The sequence below is a fragment of the Ostrea edulis genome, chromosome 8 (genome assembly GCF_947568905.1).
Source record: "Ostrea edulis chromosome 8, xbOstEdul1.1, whole genome shotgun sequence".
NCBI classification, from domain to species: domain Eukaryota; kingdom Metazoa; phylum Mollusca; class Bivalvia; order Ostreida; family Ostreidae; genus Ostrea; species Ostrea edulis.
In genome coordinates, this window is record NC_079171.1 from 31,455,779 (window position 1) to 31,475,304 (window position 19,526).

Consider the following 19,526-nt stretch of genomic DNA (forward strand, 5'->3'; position numbering starts at 1 on the left):
GGACCGAATTTCGGCCCTCTACGAACCCTTTAAAAAATCCCTGTCACCGGAAGTTTAAAGTTTCAATATATACTCGTTTGAACTAGGTACTGGTCACTTGGTAATCTAATTGATTATCGATTAATCCGGACATAGTATACTGACCACTAAATGTCTAGAGAACCCTTTGCTTGACAGAAATTAAACTTGGTACACTGGTACATCTTCAAAAGAAGATGAACCCTATTGATTTTGAGGTCACATGGTCAAAGGTCAAACTGGACATAGGCATATACTGCCTGCTCTAAGGCCATGCCAATTTGTAATCTAGTTCGTCTGATTCGCCGCTTCTATTTGTAATAAATCCAAATTATAATATTATCAAAAAATAATATCCGCCCGTGTGTCCAAAAATATCTGCGTAAAATATTTTCGACTTTTTACAACAAGCGCACAAACGACCTTGATGCATGTGCCTGGCAAATGACAGAATCGCGGTCTCTCAAAAAATTTCCTAACAGTGTAATACGGTGTTTTTTTAAAAGTTATTCATGATATCTATCTTAACATGTACGATACTTCATAACACTGGATTAGAAGTTGTTCCTTATACTGCAATTGAACTGGAAGCCGAATAAAATTTTGAAGCGCTATTCAATGCCACTCTTGAGAGAACATCGACAGCGTACAATTGATTGATTATATATTGTTTAAAGTATCTCTTGAGAATATTTCACTCACATGAAGACGTAACCATTGGCAGTGAAGCGCTGCAAAATTTAGGCCTATATGCTCAGTGCTTATGGCCATTGAGCAGGGAGGGATCTTTATCGTGCCACACTTGCTGTGACATGGGTCTCGAATTTTGTGGTCTCATCCGAAGGACTGCCCCATTTATTCGCCTCTTACGACAAGCAAGGGGTACTGAGGGCTATTCTAAATCGGATCGACAGCAGTCTTCACGAAAACCTTTGTGAAGCACAGGCCCTTCGGGCCTCCCAGTATAATAATTGTGCAAGCCCGAACAATATTTTAATGGCCCAAACTATTTTTTTCTAATTTGACCTCTTGTCATTTGCAAGGTGTTGCATGCTGATTTTACACTCTAGATACATGTATGTTCTATTGTAGGAAAATACACAACTGACATTAAAAGGATTAAATATCTTATTTTATTTTTCAACATATTAATCTCGCAGATGACATCAGCAGCTCATGTTCTACTTTGTTTTGTAAACACCACGTACAACACATTTTGTTTTCTCCAGAATTAAATCTTAGCAAAGGCCCACCCTCTGTCCAATGGGGCATGAATTTTCGTTCTCTTTTCTCCTTGTACTAACTTTTTTTAGGTCACCTGAATTCATTCAGGTGACCTATTGCTATCTGTTTTTGTCTGTCGTCGTGCGTTAACATTTGAACATTTTCAGCTTCTTCTCTGAAACCCCTGAATCAATTTCAACCAATTTTGGCATATAGCATCTGTGGGTGGAGGGGAACAAAAATTGTGAAATTCGTGGTCCCTGCCCCCCTGGGGCCTGAGGGGTGGGGCAAAAACCATCAAAATGAGTGTAATTTTAAAAAATCTTGTTCTTTACTCCTGGACATCAAGAAGCCAAACTGTGGGCATAATTATAATGAGCGTTGAGCCCTCTACCAAAATTGTGAAATTCATGGCCCCTGGGGCAGGGGTTCTTGTGTTAGGGTGGGGCTTTATTGGTCATATAGTGAAAATGTAGAAATTCTTTGAAAATCTTCTTCTCTGTCTCTGGGTATTAAGTAGACAAATTAATAACATGGTAATGATGAGCAAGGATGCCTCTTTATAACCCCCACAACAAGTTGTGGAGGGTATACTGGAATCGGGCTGTCCGTCCGTCCGTCCGTCTGTAGACGCAATGGTTTCCAGGCTCTAAAGCATTATCCTTTCCACCTACCGTCACCATATCATATATATGGACTACCCATGGGATGAAGATGTTCCCTATGGATTTTGGGGTCAAAGGTCAAGCACACTGGACATTGAAGTAGCAATATGGTTTCCGGGCTCTAAAGCGTTATCCTTTCCACCTACCGTCACCATATCATACATATGGACTACCCATGGGATGAAGATGTTCCCTATCGATTTTGGGGTCAAACGTCAAGCGCACTGGACATTGAAGTACAGTGGAACCCCGTTATTACGTTCCCCCTTTATTACGTTAGTCCGCATATTACGTTGGAATTTCAAAGCACAAAACCATTTCTTAACAAACCTATATAAAATAGACCTCGTTATTACGTTGTCCTAAAATGCCGGGACTCGGTATTACGTTGTAAAAATTCCGACAAAAACGTAATAAACCCCTAATTATTCAATAATGATTCTCAAAATAATAAGCCATTCACACCTTGACTGCCTGAGGCAGTCACCACGTAAATTTCCTGGTCTGTTTGGGGATTAGAGACGCTTGACTGATCACGCTTCGATAGATCTAGCGACATCAATACAGGTGAATACCCCGTATAGAAGCCAGTGATAAACAATTAAATAATGTTTATTTAGAAATTGTACTCTATGAAATTTACTTCATTTTTCATATTTTGATAATCAAAGAAATAATTTCTCAACCACCTGCGTGTTCAGCATAGTGCGATTACCTTCGCTATTAAAACTCTATTCACGGACAGCTTTGGTACCAAACAAGAAAGACAAGATTTATCGTAGCAATGTTACAACCGCTTGGGTAACTGCTTGGACATAAGTGTTCAATTAAAAAAATAGTTCGTTGTTTGGACATGCAGCTTGGGTGTTCGTAACTCTCGTCCATACATACACCAATCTATCGGCCGACTCGTGCACGGCATTTACCTCAGTGAATATTTTAAAATCCCTTGATGCGCACGTGATTTTAGTGCCATCATTTAGCGTTATAAATGAAATCTTCGTGCATCATTATATTTTTTTTTTTATGTGGATTGCGCTTAAATTGTTCTCCGTGCATGTTTATCGTTGGTGAGAAGTGTGTAAGTGTTGGATATCGTGTGCGTTTTGTGTCTATAGTTTTGTTGTTTTTTGGGTGGGATTTTTTTTATTGTGTTGTGTATTGTGTAATTAGAGAACTTAATAAAAACGATGTTTTGTTATTTTTTTTTAATACGAATGTTGAATACGAACCGGAACGAGTTATTGAGAGAAATTTACATGAACGCATTGTTTTAAAGTTGAACAAAATGGCGGTCCAAACGAATGCAGAAAAAGCAACGTTTATCAAAACATCCTTATGTATCCTACACCGAAATAAAGCAAAGGGATAAGAACATGAAGAATTACGGACATTAAAGATAAGATGTAAATAAAACAAAGTATCATAGTCTTTTAAACAAAGAAACAGTAAAGATATATTCACACACCCCTTCACGGAGTACCAACGGACGATATACAATTTCCAAATGATAATTTTAACGGATTTCACTGGGAACGTTTATTACGTTGACCCCGGTATTACGTTATTTTATCGTAACAAAATGGAAAACGTAATAACGGGGTTCCACTGTAGCAATATGGTTTCCAGGCTCTAAAGCGTTATCCTTTCCACCAACAGTCACCATATCATACATATGGACTACCCATGGGATGAAGATGTTCCCTATCGATTTTGGGGTCAAAAGGTCAAACGTCATGCGCACTGGACATCGAAGTAGCAACACTCAGAAAAGAGGTAGTTTATACCTATTACCAACACCCTTTGAAAGATTGGGTTAAGCGGGGGGTATTCTTAGTGAGCATTGCTCACAGTACCTCTTGTTAAAAATTGTGAAATTCATGGCCCCTGGATCAGGGGTTCTGGTGCTAGGGTGGGGCTCTATAAGTCATATAGTGAAAATGCATTATTTCTTTGAAAATCTTCTTCTCTGTCCTTGGGTATTAAGTAGACAAACCAATAGCATGGTTATGATGAGCAAGGATGCCTCTTTCAAAATTGTGAAGTTCATGGCCCCTGGGTCAGGGGTTCTGGTATTAGGGTGGGGCCCTATTGATCATATAGTGAAAATGCATTTTATTTCTTTGAAAATCTTCTCCTCTGCTGCTGGGTATTAAGTAGACAAACTAATAGTATGATAATGATGATCAAGGATGCTTCTTTCAAAACTGAAATTTATGGCCCCTGGGTGAGGGGTTCTGGTGCAAAGGCGGGGCTGACCACATAGCTATTCAATGTTTCTTCCATCCAAAAGTAAGATTTTTATATTTAAACACAAACCTAATTCAAACATTGGAAGGTTGTTACATGATACTCAGGTGACCTATAAGGCCCCTGGGCCTCTTGTTTTATTTGGATTTGATGGTTGTGATTGCGAAATACGCTTGTGAAGTTTTGAATTTCACGGACCTGCAGACCCCTCCCTACACGGGTGCTGGAAGTTAATGTAAATACATAGTCTGTGCATGTATTTTTTATACATGATGTAACATGCACATACTATATATTTACATTAACTTCCAGTGCCCGTGCCTCCCTATACTTCAGAAAAGGTAACATTTTCGATGCGAAAGTCGGAGTCAATCTCACGCTTTATTTGTAATATATACAACATATACAATCAAACATTTACAGGCCCGCTGGACTCCTGGGTTAAATATTTTTAGAAGCCCGATCCCGATTTTACTGGCCTCGGGCATCGGGCCACCGGTTAACGTCGAAGACTGGACAGTTAACGATAAATTCACAAAAGGTTTTTAGTGATTATTAATTCTGTGTGCTCTATTAAAATTGAAGAAAATACTAAAAGCGATACATTGGAGATTTCAAAATTGGACATGTCCCTAGAAATATGCATAGATCTGAATCGAAAGTTTGTAGAAATGAAACTAAAATAAAATTCTTTAAAAAGAGCTTCTGAATTAATGTTGCAAAGTACATGTATGTATTAGGTATGGAGAAAATGAAGTCTTTGAAACCTGAAATACTTCTTATTCCTTGTAAAGTATATCATCAAAGTTGAAAAATTTTAAGTTCACATGGTAAACAAATTATATCTGATGATTTTAGATCATTATTTTTAAGCTCTCGCTTTTTCAAACAACACTTGATTCAATTAAAATTATTTTATATTTCTTGTATTCGCTCACCTCATAATTTTTATCTCCAAAATAAAAAAATATTTGTAAAATAATTTCGCCCTCTCGTCTCACCTTTTTTGTTTGAAAATACGAAGAACTATTTTACAAATTGGTGTGTCCTAAAAAAGATATTCTAGAACAAGCTCATGACAATTCCTGATGTCTCACAACAGCAAATATTGCCTTTAAAAAATTGTTTTGTTCCTTTTTATTTTTTAGTTGAAATCATATGCCGGAAAATTGGTAGAAAATTCCCAATTATAAAACTTTGATGCAGAATGTAACTGTTCTTACATTTATAATATCCATTGAACATCCCCACTCCAACCTTCCTAGGAAAATCTACCTGCCTCTCGATTAATTTAGGGTTAGGTTAGGGAAACAGATACTTTTATGCCCCCGAGATCGAAGATACCAAATTTTTTTTACCCTTGACCTTGGAGGTTGACCTACTTTTTATAAACTTTAACTTTGTTAATAACTTTTGAACATTGAGTGCTAAAGCTTTGATATTTCACATAAGTATTCCTTGTGACAAGACCTTTCTGTGGGTACTAAACCTTTTGACCTTGGCATTTGACCTACTTTTAAAAAAATTGACATTTGTCAGAACTTCTAAATGGTAAATGTTAGAGCTTTCATATTGCACATGAGTATTTCTTGTGACAAGATCTTTCTACCAAGATATTTGTCCTTGTGACCTTGGCCATCTTTGGAATTTGTCATAATCATGGGCATTAACGCATCTTGTTTTGGCCTAAGTTTACAAGTATTGGATAATAAAACAGCTCATGCAAAGAAGAAATAAATAATAATTTCATATTAAATTTAATGACCTAATTCAATCAAATTGATTTTGATATGGTCATATTTATGTATACTAATGGTTGATATTTAAACAAAATTTACATTTTCTTAACTTTTATTGTTCTTTACATAACCGATCTATGTAAATAAATATATCCATCTTGTACACACCCATGCGTTCAATAGAATATTGAGTGTTACCTCCATCAAAGGGGAGATGGTATTTTGGAAGTCACAAAGAGAGCAATAATTGATATAATGCACACATTAATTCAATTGATGAGAGCAATAATTGATTTGATGTGCACATCAATTCAATTATTCCTCTCATTAATTCAATTCATGCGCACATCAATGTGATGGAATTATTGCGTGTAAAATTGCATTTGGAGCTTGATATAGATGATTTGATGATCTCTTTAAAAATATCTTTGCACATTAATTATTTGAAAGAGAGCAACAATTCAATTGATGATATAATTAATTCAACAATTCAATCGATAATATAATTGATTCAACAATTCAATTGATGTTATTAATTCATTCATGGGGGTGTTGGATTGAAGATCTCTCTTATTATATACTGGTAGTTGCTCTCTCTAAAGGAAGAATTGTAGCTTGCATCAATATTGAATTAAATAATGATATCATCAATTTAATTAAAAAGAGTAATAAGTAATTCAATTATTGCACACATTAGTTGAATTGATGTGCGCTGTAATTCAATTGAAGAGAACAATAATTCGATTATTGCGAGCATTAATTAACATGTCATCTTCATCAGCAAAAAAGAAGAAGCCTAGTCTGCTTTGGCAGCTGTCGTGACGCCATGTAGGTCTAATTCGTAGCTGTTTAAGTAAATAAATGGCTGTTATTTCCAGGGTCCTCAATAAGTTTAGAAGTAGCAGGTGAATTTAGAAAAAGTAAGTCAAGAAATATGTGAGCCCACAAAGGGGGGGGGGGGGTGGTTCCGGGAAAATTTTGAAGATTAGGCATTTCCCTGAGTTTAGGCACTTAGATCTAGCATTAAAATCATTTGTAAAATTTCTAAACTAAACTAAAAGTGAAAAGGTAAATTGGTAAAGATAACAAACATCGAATTGATGCGATCAATTTACAGATCTGCCAACCCTCACGATTTTGGCGTAAGGCTTACGATTTTAGGGCCGAAAATACGCTTTACGATTTCACTGTACATCTTCCGATTTTCGCTTATTTGACATTTCGAAATATTTAGAGCTGTCCGTCATTGGTTTTTACTTTTATAATAAGCAAGCTATAGTTGTTGCTACGTTTGTTTGCATAGTCTATATCTATATGGTCTCGATCATTTTAATGCTTTAAAATAAACAATATGGCAGCTGCTACTAATTGTAAAGCATATGTGTTGATGGAAATAACAACAATACTCCCCCAAAGGAGAAAACCTAATGGAGATAGAAATTCAAAGAACAATATGCAAGTACACTGTAAACATCTATTCGTTTCAAAGTCAGAAAGGGGGAGTTTGTATAAGTGTACAATCTGTTTGACAAACTTCAACATTTTTCACAGCGGCGAAAATGACATAAAAAAAAACTTGCCAGAATAACTGATTCAGTAACTGTAAAATTATGCAATATACTAATGTAACAATATTTTTTACACAAGTTTTAGAAAGTAAAATCAATAAAAGATGTATTTGATCTTTTGCAGTTGTAAAATGTATAACAATTAGTATGTCTAAATTCATTAAATTTGGAATTGAAATGTGCCTAAAATTGCTCATGCAAGTTACATGTTTATTCATAAAAAAAAATCTCCAGCAGCAGGGGGTCTAGACGGCCCCCTGACCCCCACCTTACTATTTTCCATTTTATAATGTTGGCAGCTCTGAATTAAGATTAGGGAGTACCCTGATAATAATGTATAATTTTAATAATTTCAGGATATTCAGTGGTGTGTTTAGTGTGTTCAGCGATTCCTGATTTTCAGCATTTTCAGTTACCTGTTTTTATTGAATGGTGATTACAACATTTGGCATCCTTAAATGTGGTGAGTATCAAGAGTTGTCTTTTCTTTAATTTCACTATATCAATTTGTATGTAATCTCACCTGAGCTAAAACTCAATTTGTAATGAGCTATTCTGGTCATTTCTTTGGTCCGTCATCTGTCTGTAATGGGTGTGCAATTAAAAGAATGAACTACTCGCCCAGGCCCCAGGGATTGATGGCAGTAACAAAGTTACTAGCCCAATATATCATCTGTTACTAGCCTATGGACTACTGACTCAGAAAGTTAATGAAGAAATCTTAAAATGAAGTTGTTACACGGTACTGATACATGCAAGTTTCATGTATGCAAGTTTCATGTCTTCCAGGGGAGACATTGATTTTTCTTTCTGTCCGTATGTCTGTCAATCTGTACCCCTTGTTTGCCGTAAGAGGTGACTAAATGGGGCGGCCCTTCGGATGAGCCAGAAAAAACCAAGGCCCTGTATCACAGCAGGTGTGGCACAATGAAGATCCCAACCTGCTCAAAGATCGTAAGCGCCTAGCATAAGCCAAAATTTTGCAGCTCTTCTCTGGGACTGGTGATGTCTTCGTATGATAGAAAAATTCTCAAGAGGGATGTTAAATTGCTTATTATGCAATCAGTCAATCTTTGCCACCAGAAACACTGGGTTAATTTCAATGAAACTTGGTACAAATTATCCTTGAATCTTCTAGGGCACAAATCTGTTCAAATAAAGGGGCAGGCCCCCTTCATTGGAGAGATATTCCCAGAAAAGGCAAAAATAGGGTGGGGTCATTTAAAAGCTTTCTTCCCATGAACCACTGGATCAAAAAAAAAAAGGGGGGGGGAGATTCACTAACATGAAAGCTTCCTGACATACTGTAGACATGTTTAATTTCATGTTGGATTAAATTTCATAATTTTCGTGTCTAGGAACAACAGGAATTTTTAACTTTAGGAAATATTTTAATATCAGAAAGTTATTTTTCGTCTATTCATCGAAAAAACATCCTTCGTCAGTACCATTGTATAATGTACCTGTACATTCAACTCATAACAAAAACGTACAGGTGCAAATTTAAAAATTTCAATGTAATTACGCAGGATTACTATCAAAACAGTGCTAGTCATTTTCAGATAATAAGTATTGATATTAACACTACAAACTGAAGGTAAATCTACGGACTTCAGCTAACCGCTCATGCGTGAGACGGCGTGCTTCAGATATGCCCCCCCGAGACGAAACTCAACTCTGTGTCTGACTGTGTCACATTTAATATCAGATTTCTAAGATACCCGTAGATCCACCAGTTCTTGTCCTGATGTACGTGCCCTATGAACACTGAGCAGGGCGAGGACACAGCCTTTGTATTTGCTGGTATGTTCGAATTTTTTTTTTTTTTATTTTTTTTTTTTTTTTTTTTTTTTTTTTTTTGACAAATTCTTGATGGAGGGAAAACACGATATCAACACTTTCAACATTCTAATGACTTTAGTACAGCAATTTAATGGCCCTGGCTTACACGGATTACCTAGTAAGGATTTGTGTGTGAAATAAGTGTTAACGACGGTACGCTTCATCAAACAAACAGATTATAAATAGTGTAATGTGGGTATCGTATCATTCAACTGTTTAAGCAGATAAGGGACATTGTTTATATTTCGTGATATATTATTTATAAGTGATCACAAATGACGAAAATTAATCCACACGAAATAGTGTTCACTACAAAACCAGGGAAGATTTTCCCCAACGAAATTAGAATAGTCTACAGTAGTGCAGTTTCAAGTTAAAATCATTGCCTCTGAGGTTAGGGTGGAGCCCCTATAAGGGATCAAAATTTTATATGCTAATTTATTTTCCCTTGAATTACAATGTAACTTTCTCATTGGTTTAATTATATCACTTGATTGTTGTACATATCACTATGTTTAAATAGTCAACAGTTTGGGGGAATCATAACCAAATCAATTTATCTTGTAAATCGTACAAATCCCTGTCAAGGACCTCATCTACTGTAACGGAAAGTTAAAATTTTAAATTAGAGTAGCAGCATTTTGTGTGACGTCTGATTTGTTAGTGTGTGCGTCAAACATGTCTTCCTCGAGAAAACAGAATAAAATGTGACCAAAAGTGTTGCAAGGACTTTTAAAGACGACTGTAAAAAAAAGCGAGAGTGTAGATTTTGGAGAAATATTGACTGTGTGATGTTGGAGAAAATGTTGAAAGACTGATTTTTAATTTATAATAAACTCGGATTATGAAATGTAGCACGGTGAAGGATTACGTTGAAAATTAATAACTTAACTTGATGGAGTCATCTCCTATCAACAGAAAATTTGATATTGTGAAAGAGTATTTGTATTTTTATACTCTTGGTAACACATCATCACACCCCTCTCGGTCTATGACATTGATCAACCCAATATATATCCGTAGACAGTCAGTAGAAGCATAATGAGTAATAATGGGCCTCTTTCTAAGGTGATATCTGAAAGACCCGTGATTCCCAATTATAAATGCCAAGTGTTTGAAGAAGGAGCAATCACTGCCTGTGTTTATGTCGTAGGTTTGATGCAGCCATGGCATGAACACGGCTCGAACTCATGACCTCCAGGTTATGAAGTGAATGCTGTACCACTGATCCACCACGACCGGTTACAAAAATGGAAGCTTTAATCACAGTTTTACATTTAGATATATTGGGAAATTGGGGAAAAAATTTAACAGACTTGTTTTCAAGAACTACTGGGCAAGGAAAGTGGAAATTTGCATGAAAGAGAAGCTTAAAGTTTTGGGGTTTTTTTTAATCATGACTGGGGGAAGGTATTCAGTCAGACAGGAGAATGAGAGAAACACACAAGGACACATACTGGTGAAAGGCCTTAGAAATGTGATGTCTGTGGGAAGGCATTCTGTCAGACAAGAACATTACATACACACATGAAGACACATACTGGTGACAAACCTCATCAAAGTGATGTCTGTTGGAAGGCATTCAATCAGACAGGACACTTACAGACACACATGAGGATACATACTGGCAAATAAGCATATTATTGTGATATTTATGGAAAGACATTTTGTTTTTTAATTAAAAAGTTAGATTATGGACTTAAAAGGGACTGATTCAAGATTTTCCTCAAACTTTTCAAAATCTACTGTCTATTATGTTTAAAAAATTAACATACATGTTAATTATCAGAGAAGCTCATTTTAGAGATATTATTATTTGTTTTGTAAACAAAGATTGCGGTATGTTATATTTTTTACAAAATTTTCAAAAGAAATGGATATCGATCTAAGTTTATTATATCTTTCACAGTTTGAGCATTTTTGGGGTTAAAATGTGTCATATCTAAAAGCTAAACCAACCCCCCCATTATAATGCCACCCCCGAATATCACCAAAAAGGTTCAAAGTCCCGTTTTCCTCGCTATGTAAAACCCTGTTATAACGCCATCCCTCGCATACCGCCATCCGCCAACCTGTTTACAGGTACGATTTGGTCAACTACCGTTATAATCACCCCCGCTAATTATCGCCAATCAGCAGCAGGAAAATATCAGTAAGCAGGCTTAACCAATTATCCACCGTTAGTCCTCCAGGTATCAAAGTTTGGAGAAGATTATAAATTACGTAAACGATAATCATCTGAGCTCAAATATGCAGTATTGTTTTTTTAATCTGAATATGGTGGACACACCAAAATCTAATAGCACATTGATGTAGTAGATAAAATTTGTTTGATTTCTTATGGCAGCTGTAGGCACCCCCCTCCCTCGATATAACGCCACCCCCGCTATAATGCCAAAATTACATAGGTACAAATGTTGGCACTATAACGGGGGATCACTGTATTTTTAATGTTTAACATAAAAAATTGTTACAGGATATTATGATTTACTATCTAAGGCTGATACATATCAAAGACTTTTAATTGAAACAAATTTTTATTGGAATTTCTAAGTTTTCATTCATAAATGGTGTTTTAGCATCAAACTAAAGACTCCCTTCACTATATAATGGGGGCCTCCGTGGCCGAGTGGTTAGAGCGTCGTGCTCAAAATCACACGGCCTCTCACTTCTGTCGGCGCAGGTTCAAATCCTGCTCACGCCGGTAAGTGAGAAAGTTTCCCAGTTTCCTTTTGGAAGGTCGGTGGTCTCTTTCCAGGTACATTGTATCTGGGTTCTCTCTTCCACCAACAAAAACTGGGTGCCACCAGATAACTGAAAAATTGTTCAGTGTGGCAGAAAACATCGATCAATCAATCGCTATATAATGTATCTAAATTTGTTATAAATCAAAGAGTTTCAATTGAAACATGGGAGTTTATTTAGAATTTCCAGTCTCAATATGAGTGAAAATTTCTCGAAAGGATGTATAAATCAATCAATCATCTCTTACAGGATGCTAGTGCATTAATGAGTGCAAATGTTATATAAATCAACATTAACAGCTGTCAATTGAAACATGAAATCTAATTAAAATTTTATTGTTTTTAAACAATGAATCACAGCTTTCCTTTTACTAGTTTTTCTAAGCATGTAAAAGCGTATCAAAATATGATACCAATCTGGATTCTAGAAAATTCTGAAGAACATTTATTAAAATTGAAATTTCTAAACTTCTCGAATCAACAGCATCAAAACGTATAACTTTGAATACTTTTCACAACCGTTCCTTGCCAAGAATTAAAGGCTTAGTCTAGGAGACTTTTTGATATTATAGACAAGTGATTTGTCAACAAATGTGGAAAAAGAAAATTTTTATATCTAGCAATTAGTTATTCAGAATATAACTTTATTAAACACCACACAGATTCTACACACAAGTACTTTGATGACATCAAAAAGATGCTGAAGTTCCTCATTGAGAATATTTTTGTAGTCTTTGGTGATCAGGTCTTCCGACAGTCTAATGGAATGCCCGAATTGTGCTCCTTTGTTGTATATGAGGCAGAAATTATTGAAAATTCTTTACATAAGAAGAAAAGATATCTTGCTGTTGATTTCAACTTGACCTTTAGATATATTGACAATGTGTTACCTTTAAACGGTAGTCATTTTCATTCATATCTCGATTCGATATATCCCAGTGAACTTGAAATAAAGGACACCAAGAGTCTTTCACATCTGATTTGAGCATAGATATTTTATGGAAGATGAGCATCACTGAAGAGACATTATTTGTCGAAATGCGCATCTGGTGCATCAAAATTGGTACTGGATAAGTTTTACATGTTAATAGCAAACTATCAACTCAACTTTATGACAAACGAGATGACTGCATCTTCTTCGTCATCAACTTCCCATATTCATGTAGCAATAATCCGTTATTACAAGTACCTGCATCTGGTGTTCATGTCTCTCAACAGATTCAATATGCAAGAGTTTGTTCTGCATATAATCAGTTTGACTTTCTATTTGCCCATCAGAGATGGGACGTGTTATGGTATGGCATCAGTCGTCTGTCTGTCTGTCCAGACATTGTGACAGAATACATACTAAACCATAAGCTCCAGGATTTTACAACTTGTTACATTTGATCACCATGATGAGAGGAATATGCCTATTTTTCAAGATCAGAGGTCAAATATCAAGGTTGTAGTATCACATTGTAGGAAAACCTTGTAGGCAGGACACAGAATGAACGGTTAGATCCAGGATATTACAACTTAGTATATATGATCACCATGATGAAAGGAAGATGCCTATTGTTTTTCAAGGGCAGAAATCAAAGGACAAAGTCGTAATATCACTAAGTAAGAAAACCTTGTGGACAAAATACAAACTGAACCATAACTTCCATGATTTTACAGTGTGAAACATTTGATCACCATGATAAGATTAAGATGCTTATTGTTTGTCAAGGTCGCAGTACCATTTATTATGAAAACCCTGTAGGCGGGATATAGACCAAACCATAAACTCTAGGATATTGCAACTTGGTACATTTAATCACCATGGTGATTGGAAGATGTCTATTGTTTTTTAAGGTCAAAGATCAAGGTTGCAGCATCATTTAGTAGGAAAACCTTGTTGGCAGTATATAGACATAACTGTTGTGGGCTGGATTGTCGAACTTGGTACACATACACATTATGTCAAATTATGGATGCCTATTGTTACTCAGGGTCAAATGTCAAGTTTGTAATTGCAGGATACAGACTGAATCGTTTGGGCTAGGACCATCAAACTTGGTACACATAATACACCTTATGCCAAGTGAAAATATTACGTAGAGAGTACATGATTTGTCTGTTTTTATGATGTATAGAAAGTATATCACACATGATTGCTGATATTACCTGATACCAAGAAGTTTTACATATTTTGGTGTAAGAAAAACAGTCAATATTAACTTTTTGCAGGCATATTGTATATTAATGGCGGTACTTTTGTTAAATTGATTATGATCAGTTGTTAAGTCGAGTCAGACTACTGACAAACAAGCTAAAGTCCATACAAATTCTATACAAAAGAGCTTGTTTGGTGAATTATCAGTTTTGAAATCAAGGCAGATACAAAAGAGCTTGTTCGGTGAATGATCAGTTTTGAAATCAAGGTAGATACAAAAGAGCTTGTTCGGTGAATGATCAGTTTTGAAATCAAGGTAGATACAAAAGAGCTTGTTCGGTGAATGATCAGTTTTGAAATCAAGGCAGACTACTGACAAATAAGCTGATGCTGCAGGGGTTTCAACAATCTTGTTTAAAGTCAGCATTTTGCAAATTCTATGGTCGTTATAACAGCCTAATTTGCCAATACAACTTCTCAAATGCTGTCTGATATATTTCTTACCAATCATTAGGCCGTTCTTTACATACTGAATTTTGATACCAGATCACTCTGTAAATACTTATTCAAGATATAGTGCTATTGGCGGGTGTGACCAGTCAACACAGGATGCTTACTCTTCTTGGGCACCTATTCCCACCTCTGGTGTATCCAGGAATCCTTGTTTGTTCAACCCTTAATGTTGTATTTCTTATAGGAGTTGGAAGATTGATTACAGTTTGTTATTTTCACCTTTTCATCCAAGTATTTACTCTATGTTGCAGAATTTTCATAAACCCACTGAAAGAGATAGATTGGCTTCATACCAGAGACTGCAGAGACATGTTCACTCACAACACTATAGGAGATCCATATCTTGCTGAATAAGATCTGGGTAACCACACTGGATTTATATCAAATGGAACAAACTCTCTCAATAGATATAATTTCCATTAAGTAGCTGACTTACTAAAAATATTACCATACATGCTTATCAATGTAAAGTGTATAGGGAGACATTTAATTGGAATGGGGAATTAAAAGACGCAAGGATGCCTACTGGTGATAAACCTCATAAATGTGATGTCTGTGGGAAGGCGTTCAGTCGGACAGGACATTTACAGGCACACATGAGGACACATACCGGTGATAAACCTTACAAATGTGATGTCTGTGGGAAGGCATTTAGTCATGCATTTGTATTACACAGACACAAGAGCACTCATACTGGTGATAAACCTTATCAATGTGATGTCTGTGAAAAGACATTCAGTCAGATGGGACAATTACAGAGACACATGAGGACACATACTGGTGAAAAACCTTATAAATGTGATGTCTGTGGGAAGGTGTATCGTGAGAAAGGAACCTTACAGACACACATGAGAACACATACGGGTGAAAAACCGTATAAATGTGATGTCTGTGGGAAGAGGTTTAATCAAAAGGGAACTTTGCAGAAACACATGAGGACACATACTGGTGAAAAACCTTATAAATGTGATGTATGTGGGAAGGCATTCGGTCGTGCAGAAGCATTAGGGAGGCACGTGGGGACACATACTGATGATAAACCTTATCAATGTGATGTCTGTGGGAAAACATTTAATCGGAAAGAACACTCACTTACACACATGAGGATACACACTGGCGAGAAGCCTTATGTATGTGATATGTGTGGGAAAGCATTTACGCAAAAAGGAGAATTACACCAACACATGAGGACACATACTTTTGAAAAACCTTATAAATGTGATGTCTGTGGAAAGGCATTTAGTCATGGAGTATTATTACAGAAACACATTAGAACACACACTGGTGATAAATCTTATAAATGTGATGTCTGTGGGAAGTTGTTTAATCGAAAGGGAACTTTACAGATCCACATGAGGACACATACCGGTGATAAACCTTTTAAATGCGACGTCTGTGGAAAGGCATTCAGTCATGCATTTGTATTACAGGGACACATGAGGACACATACTGGTGATAAACCTTATCAATGTGGGGTATGTGGGAAAGCATTCAGATGGATAAAAACTGTAAAGAGACACATGGGGACACATACTGGTGATAAACCTTATGAATGTGAAGTCTGTGGGAAGGCGTTTAATCAGAAGGGAAGATTGCATACACATCTAAAGATACACACTGGTGATTAATCGTATTATGTGAAATCTTTTGGAAGATATTCGGTATGACAAATGCTTCTTATACCACTGAATTATAAACTGAAGATTATCCTAGTGATGTCTGTTAGAAAGCATTCAGTCATGAGGGTACACTCGTGATTTACATTATCAATGTGGTGCCTATGGGAAGGCATTCTTTCAGACAGGCAAATTTCTTAAAAACGCAAATGAGGACCCTCAAGTTTATGTTGGTGGGGAGGCATTTATTTTCCAGGAACATTACAGACACACATGAGGACACATACGTAAATTATGATTCAGTCGGACAAAAATATGAAGATCCACACTGATGGTATATTATCAATTTGATAGAAGGTATAGATATGCGCACAAGAGGATACACGTTGTTGATATCCATATGATGTCTGTTGGAAGATGTTAAATCAAAGGGGGAATAGAAATATAAAAGATGCACATGCTGACACCTTTGATAAACCTTACCAGTGTTGTCTGTGGAAAGGCTTTGAAATGGAGAACATTAGAGAAACACCCGAGGATACATACCGGTTATAAATCTGACCAATCAAATGTCTGTGGAAATTTATACTTGTGATGAAGCGATTGTCGCCGATAATCGATTGTCGATCGTTTTTGGCTCTTCGATTATCGATTCGATCTTTCATAATTGATTGTCGTCTGTACACTAATTAATATCTAATCCGAAATTCATCTGACTGTTAATCTCGCTTTTATATCGAGACGTGTGGGGGAGAGTCAGAGTGGACTCCACATTGAAAAGTTGAAATTCAGTGACACCAACTAGTGACTGTATGCTGCACATATCCATAAAACTAAATAGAAATAACCCCAAAAATAATAAACATACCGATTACATCGATCATTGAGCGATACAGTTCTTCCAATTATGACCGATTGTCGATTATGAAATTTTTCTGATTTTTCAACCTTAATTTATACACATACTGGTGACAGACCAGATTAGTACGTTGCTGAGATACCTCCAGATAGAAAGTTTGCATATAAAGATGATGACACGTAGCAATATACAGTGTACATATATTTCCCTTTCAACACTCGTGTTCATTGTTACACTCTCTCGCCTTCACATACCATGTACATGTTTTGCAATTTTGTTTTGGAAGTGTTCATGTTTCTTGTATTAATAAAGATGTTATTACACTTTGATGCAGAATTTAACTGTTCTTACATTTAGAATGCCTATGTAGCATCCCCACTCCAACCCTCCTAACAAAATCTAACTAACTCTGGATTAAATTTAGGGTTTATCGTTAGGTTAGGGAAACAGATATTTTTGATTATGAGCTGATAACACATCCATTATATAATGATAGATAATTTTTGCACATTCCTTCCTTTACGAGAGTATGCCATCAATGTCAAATCACTAGAACTTGGGTTTAATGTCAATAATTTTGGATCACCAGATGCTGTAAGCTCAAGTGAACTATTCTGATTATCATTTTTCTGTCTGTCCGTGTGTTCGTCTGTCCCTAAGTATTTTGCTATATAACATCGCCATTCTTGCTACTTTTTGTAACATAGTGCTGCGGGTGGCAATGGTACAATTTAAGAAATTGTTACATACATGGACTGTGCGTGGACCGTACCTTTTTTTTTGGGGGGGGGGGGGTCCTATTGCACGAATGGTGACGCTTTCTAGAACCCAATGTTACATACTATTTCGTAGTTATATACTGGTCCTTACCACAGCAGGTGCGGCATGGTAGAGATGCTTCCCTGATCATTGATTGTGATCACCGACCATAGGCCTACATTTCGCAACCATTCATTGGCAATGGCATTCATCTGAGTAAAAAAAACTTAGAGAGGGACTTTAAACAATCAGGTTTTTTTAAATCCACCAATCACATAATGCCTACTCATTTTTACCTGTCCTTGTTCTTGGATAAACTATATCCGGTTTGGTGCTCCCATTTCTATTGTGGGGGTTGAACTGTCAAATACATAATTACAGAGACTTTCTTTCATGGATTAAATTATCTTTGTGAAGGAATTTTCAAGTGGGCAGATTTGACACTTCTTGTAACGCCCATGTATATACGGGAATGATGTCAACAATTTTTGTATTTATCTACGCTCAATAATTTTCAACAGAATCGCCATTGATAACTTTGTGTCCTTGATGTTTAGTTTTGTATAATTCTAGTCTAACAGACTGGGGTAGAGTGAGCCATGATAAGGGATCAAAGATTTACATCCAAATATATAGGAAAAATCTTCTTAAGAACCACAGGGCCTCTGTGGCCCAGTGGTTAGAGCATCGCGCTCAAAATCAAACGGCCTCTCACCTCTGTCGGCGCGGGTTTGAAAAAGTTTCCCAGTTTACTTGCGGAAGGTCGGTAGAGATTCCCATGTACATTGTATCTGGGTTCTCTCTTCCACCAGTAAAAACTGGGCGCCACCAGATAACTGAAAAATTGTTGAGTGTGGCGGAAAACATCAATCAATCAACTCTAACAGACATACATTTCATGATATTACAACATGGACGTTAGGTCTCTCCAACATTGCCGCGCTTGATGGTGTTGTGACCTTGATATTTAGTTTCTGTAATTCTTGTGACATTGATCAAACTCAAATTATCGAAAATGATACCTGAACTCAATACAAAAGAATAATAGCTTTGAATCATTATAATTGATTGTTTTTGTCCCATCGAGAATTGTTCATTCATGTTGTGACGTCACCAGGTGTACGTGAAGTCCCACTAATTTAGCCATATGCTTAACATTGGAGGTTCTTAATGATGCCAATGCCTCTCGCGACATGAAACCTCCTTTTCTAAGGTCATGGCCGCAAGCCCTGCGATTCTCACTTTTAAATGCCGAGATTGTGGCCAAGGAACAATCACTACGTGTGTCAATATCTTAGGATTGATGCGGGCATGGTAGGAGCGGGGTCCAAATTCATGACCTCTCAGTTTCAAAGCAAATATTCTATCACTGAGCTACCACGACTGGTTGGGCATCTTTGTGTCATGTAATAATATTTTCCAATTCCAATTACACATGCGTTAGATTGTGGTGTTCATCAAACACATATATCAAGTCGATTTTGAAATAGACTGTTTCAATTATTGTTTTCTTTTTTAGTCCTCAACATTTTGTGAAGATTATGAACAAATACTTCCGAGTATTTTGTGGTATATAACTATCATAAAAG

General features: G+C 36.4%; 1 protein-coding gene across 3 annotated transcripts in view; it reads left to right on the forward strand.

Moving 5' to 3' along the window:
- Nucleotides 1-19,526, forward strand: part of LOC125662759 (zinc finger protein 235-like) — a 73,243-nt gene that overhangs the window by 9,704 nt on the left and 44,013 nt on the right. For 2 of the 3 annotated variants that reach the window (XM_048895105.2, XM_048895104.2), the window contains 2 exons: nucleotides 7,821-7,927; nucleotides 14,955-17,507. In XM_048895105.2, the coding sequence (XP_048751062.2) occupies nucleotides 15,222-16,331 (1,110 nt within the window). In that variant the 5' untranslated portion in view covers nucleotides 7,821-7,927; nucleotides 14,955-15,221 and the 3' untranslated portion in view covers nucleotides 16,332-17,507. Of the gene's footprint in view, nucleotides 1-7,820; nucleotides 7,928-14,954; nucleotides 17,508-19,526 lie in introns of those variants that run through there. The other variant, XM_056147352.1, reaches the window with a different exon arrangement.